Source organism: Triticum dicoccoides, chromosome 4A, assembly GCF_002162155.2.
Source record: "Triticum dicoccoides isolate Atlit2015 ecotype Zavitan chromosome 4A, WEW_v2.0, whole genome shotgun sequence".
Classification (NCBI taxonomy): Eukaryota; Viridiplantae; Streptophyta; class Magnoliopsida; order Poales; family Poaceae; genus Triticum; species Triticum dicoccoides.
This window is the reverse complement of record NC_041386.1, coordinates 649222623-649225458: the sequence shown is the minus strand read 5'-3', so window position 1 is coordinate 649225458 and position 2836 is coordinate 649222623. Positions and strand designations below refer to the sequence as shown.

Sequence of the window (2836 nt, the reverse complement as noted above, 5' to 3'; positions counted from 1 at the left end):
AAAAATTATATGAGACCAGGTCTTACGGTTAGCAGATGAGACCCGTTCTGATAGATGACACGTGTCATTCACAAATCACAAAGCATCTAATCTTCCCTCCTCCCTTCCGATTTTCAGTGGAGGGTGGGGGATGCTTTGTGATTTGTGAATGCCACGTGCCATCCATCAGAATGGGTCTTGTGTGAGACCTGGTCTCATAGAATCCCCCCCCCCTTTTCAGGGGTGTGGGCCCTAGCCTCCCCCAATCTCCAATCAAAACTCCCCAAGTTGATGACGTAATAGTCATTACATAGATGTAGCATTACTCGGTGAATAAACACAAGCAGCAATTTTATTTAGGAAACAAGCAACAGTTTTATTCTCCATCAGCCAGCCCTGGACCAACATTTTCACCCATGTTTCTTCACACCTCCAGCTTGTCCATCCAGATGATGCACCTGAGGCTCTTCCCCTGCAGGAGCAGGTCGAAGGCCGTGTTGATCTCCTGCAGGCCCACTTCGTGCGTGATCAGCTTCTCCAGCTCCAGCTCCTGCATCCACCCACGCAAAACACATTTTTCAGCTCCCAAACTCGTGGAAACAATGGGCATCAGCTCAGACCCACGAGATATCATATCATATGACCTTGTTCATGCATTTCTCGGCGAGGATCGGGATGTCGGTCTTGGGCTTCATCCCCCCGAAGAGCGACCCCATGACGCACTTGCCGAAGAGGAACTCGATGGACGGCAGGCTGATCGGCTTCCCGTCCTTCTCCAACCCCAGGATCACCGTCTTGCCATTCCCCTGCTTAGCGCTTCTGAACGCCTCGGTCATGACGGACGCGGCGCCGATGCACTCGAAGCAGTAGTCGGCTCCGCCGCCGGTCATCTCGATGATCACCTGAACTTTGTCAAGAAGCGAAATGAGAACGACTGAAACAAGCATCCGTTGAGCTCAGATGTGTATTGGTAGTACTACCATTGTTCCGTTTTGTACTGCCCTCGTAGTACCAAATTCTTACCTGGCTGAGTGGGCTCTCGCCGAGTTTTGACGGGTTCACGAAATCTGTCACGCCGAATTTTTTCCCTGCAACAGGAGCAGATACCATTTTGAAATCAACCAAATGTGTTTTGAATCGGTGTTCCGTTCCTCTGGAGGAAAAAAAGACGACTTGCCGAGTTCTTCTTTGTCAGGGTTCAAATCAACACCGATGATCTTGGCTGCTCCGCACATCTTTGCGCCTTGTGCCACCTTGCCACCCAAAAGTTGTTTACATCAGGTTTCAGCACCAACCAACTGAAATCTACTAACCGCTTATATTTATCAGAAGACGACGAAGAAAAAGAAGCAGCAGCCTGCGTCACGGCACCAGCTTACCGACAATCCCACCGCTCCGAGCCCGAAGATGACCACCGACGATCCAGGCTGCACCTTGGCCAACCTCCACGCAGCCCCGACCCCTGCATCGGCAATGCAACGTGAGAGTTCATCTTCTTTACTCCATCAATCTTACAGTGCTAGCTAGATATTCTCTGTGAGGCGGGCTCACCGGTGCCGGCGCCGCAGCCGAGGAGGCAGGCGAGCTTGGGCGGCACGGCGGGGTCGACCTTGACGACCTGGTTGACGGCGACGACGGTGTACTGGCTGAAGCTGGAGACGGCGAGGAAGTCGTGCAGCGGCTCCCCCTGGCTGTCCCTGAAGCGGGTGGTGCCGTCGCGGCGCATCCCGGGGCCGACGACGAACGGCAGCGCGGAGCACATGTTGCTCCCCGCCGACGCGCAGCCGCCGCACGAGTCGCACTGCCCCAGGAACGTCGGCACCACCGTGTCCCCCGCCGCGAACCCCTCCACGCGCTCCCCCACGCTCTCCACCACCCTGCAACGCAACGCAGCACCGTCCAATCTTATAACACGTTCAACGTCGTCGTCCCCGGCCGCCTTCAGCACCAGGATCTGAGGAGCTTACCCGTACGCCTCGTGGCCTAAGATCCTTGGGAACACGGGCGGGAGCGGGAAGTCCTCCTGCCAGATCGGAAGTACGTGTCTGAGTTAGCAAGTGTGCACTGCTTCTAACTGAATCTTTGGACGTGAGCGTGTAGGAGGTACCTTGCCGCGCCAGAAGGTGATGTCGGTGTGGCAGAGGGAGGTGCAGAGGACCTTCATGCGGATCTCGTACGCCTTGGGTGGATCCACGACGATGTCCTCGATGACGAGAGGTGCGCCCTTGGCTCTGCTCACCGCCGCTGTTTGCAACACGGATAAGCTCTTCCTTGCTTGAAGTAAAGAAAAAGATGGCAGCTGGAGCATGCATGAGGAGTCTCAGAATTACTACCTTTGCAACGGATAGGGGCTGCGAGGCTCTGATCCGCCATTGAGACTGGAGGCCGGAGAAGATGGCTGGCCAGAGGAGCACTTGGACAAGTACCACGGACGGAGCAAGGTCTGAGAGTGACGAGCCGCAGTGTATCCCCCTAGCTAGCTGGTAGCAGCACTACTTATACGCAGGCACACCGGCGGAGAGTGCGGTGGCTCAAAATGGATAGCCGTCGAATTCAGTTATTATTACTCGTTTTAGTCCCACCCATGCTTGGTAGCAGTACTAGAGCATGCTTGATACATTTTAGTCCCATGACTAAAAGTAGTGGGACTAAAACTTGCTAGTCTCACCCATGCTTGGATCCAAGTACTAAAGAGACTAAAATCTAGTTATTGAGCATTTATTATCCTCCAAATCCTCCAATCCAGAACTAAGGAGAGGAATTAAATGAGGAGAGAGAGAGCTAATACATATTTTAGTATGTTTTCCATGACTAAAAATTTTTAGCCTCAAGACTAGTCCTAGCCTCTCTTTAATCA

At 53.5% G+C, this 2836-nt stretch overlaps 1 protein-coding gene across 1 annotated transcript; it reads right to left on the bottom strand.

Moving 5' to 3' along the window:
• Nucleotides 1-247: 247 nt before the first annotated feature.
• LOC119287691 (alcohol dehydrogenase-like 2) lies at nt 248-2504 on the bottom strand. Its single transcript, XM_037567286.1, has 9 exons — nt 2313-2504; nt 2087-2223; nt 1947-2002; nt 1531-1856; nt 1359-1441; nt 1157-1232; nt 1003-1067; nt 624-881; nt 248-529 (listed from the first exon to the last, which is right to left on the bottom strand). The coding sequence occupies exons 1-9, from the start codon at nt 2350-2352 to the stop codon at nt 404-406; spliced, it is 1167 nt and encodes a 388-aa protein (XP_037423183.1). The 5' UTR covers nt 2353-2504; the 3' UTR covers nt 248-403.
• Nucleotides 2505-2836: the final 332 nt, after the last annotated feature.

What these genes read in the sequence shown, in the direction of transcription:
- LOC119287691 (XM_037567286.1), bottom strand. Translation starts at nt 2,352, where the DNA reads ATGGCGGATCAGAGCCTCGCAGCCCCTATCCGTTGCAAAG. An exon ending in TCGGAGCGGTGGGATTGTCG is followed by an intron (nt 1,233 to 1,358) that starts GTAAGCTGGTGC and finishes TTGGGTGGCAAG; the next exon opens with GTGGCACAAGGCGCAAAGAT. An exon ending in CCGAGAAATGCATGAACAAG is followed by an intron (nt 530 to 623) that starts GTCATATGATAT and finishes GGGTGGATGCAG; the next exon opens with GAGCTGGAGCTGGAGAAGCT.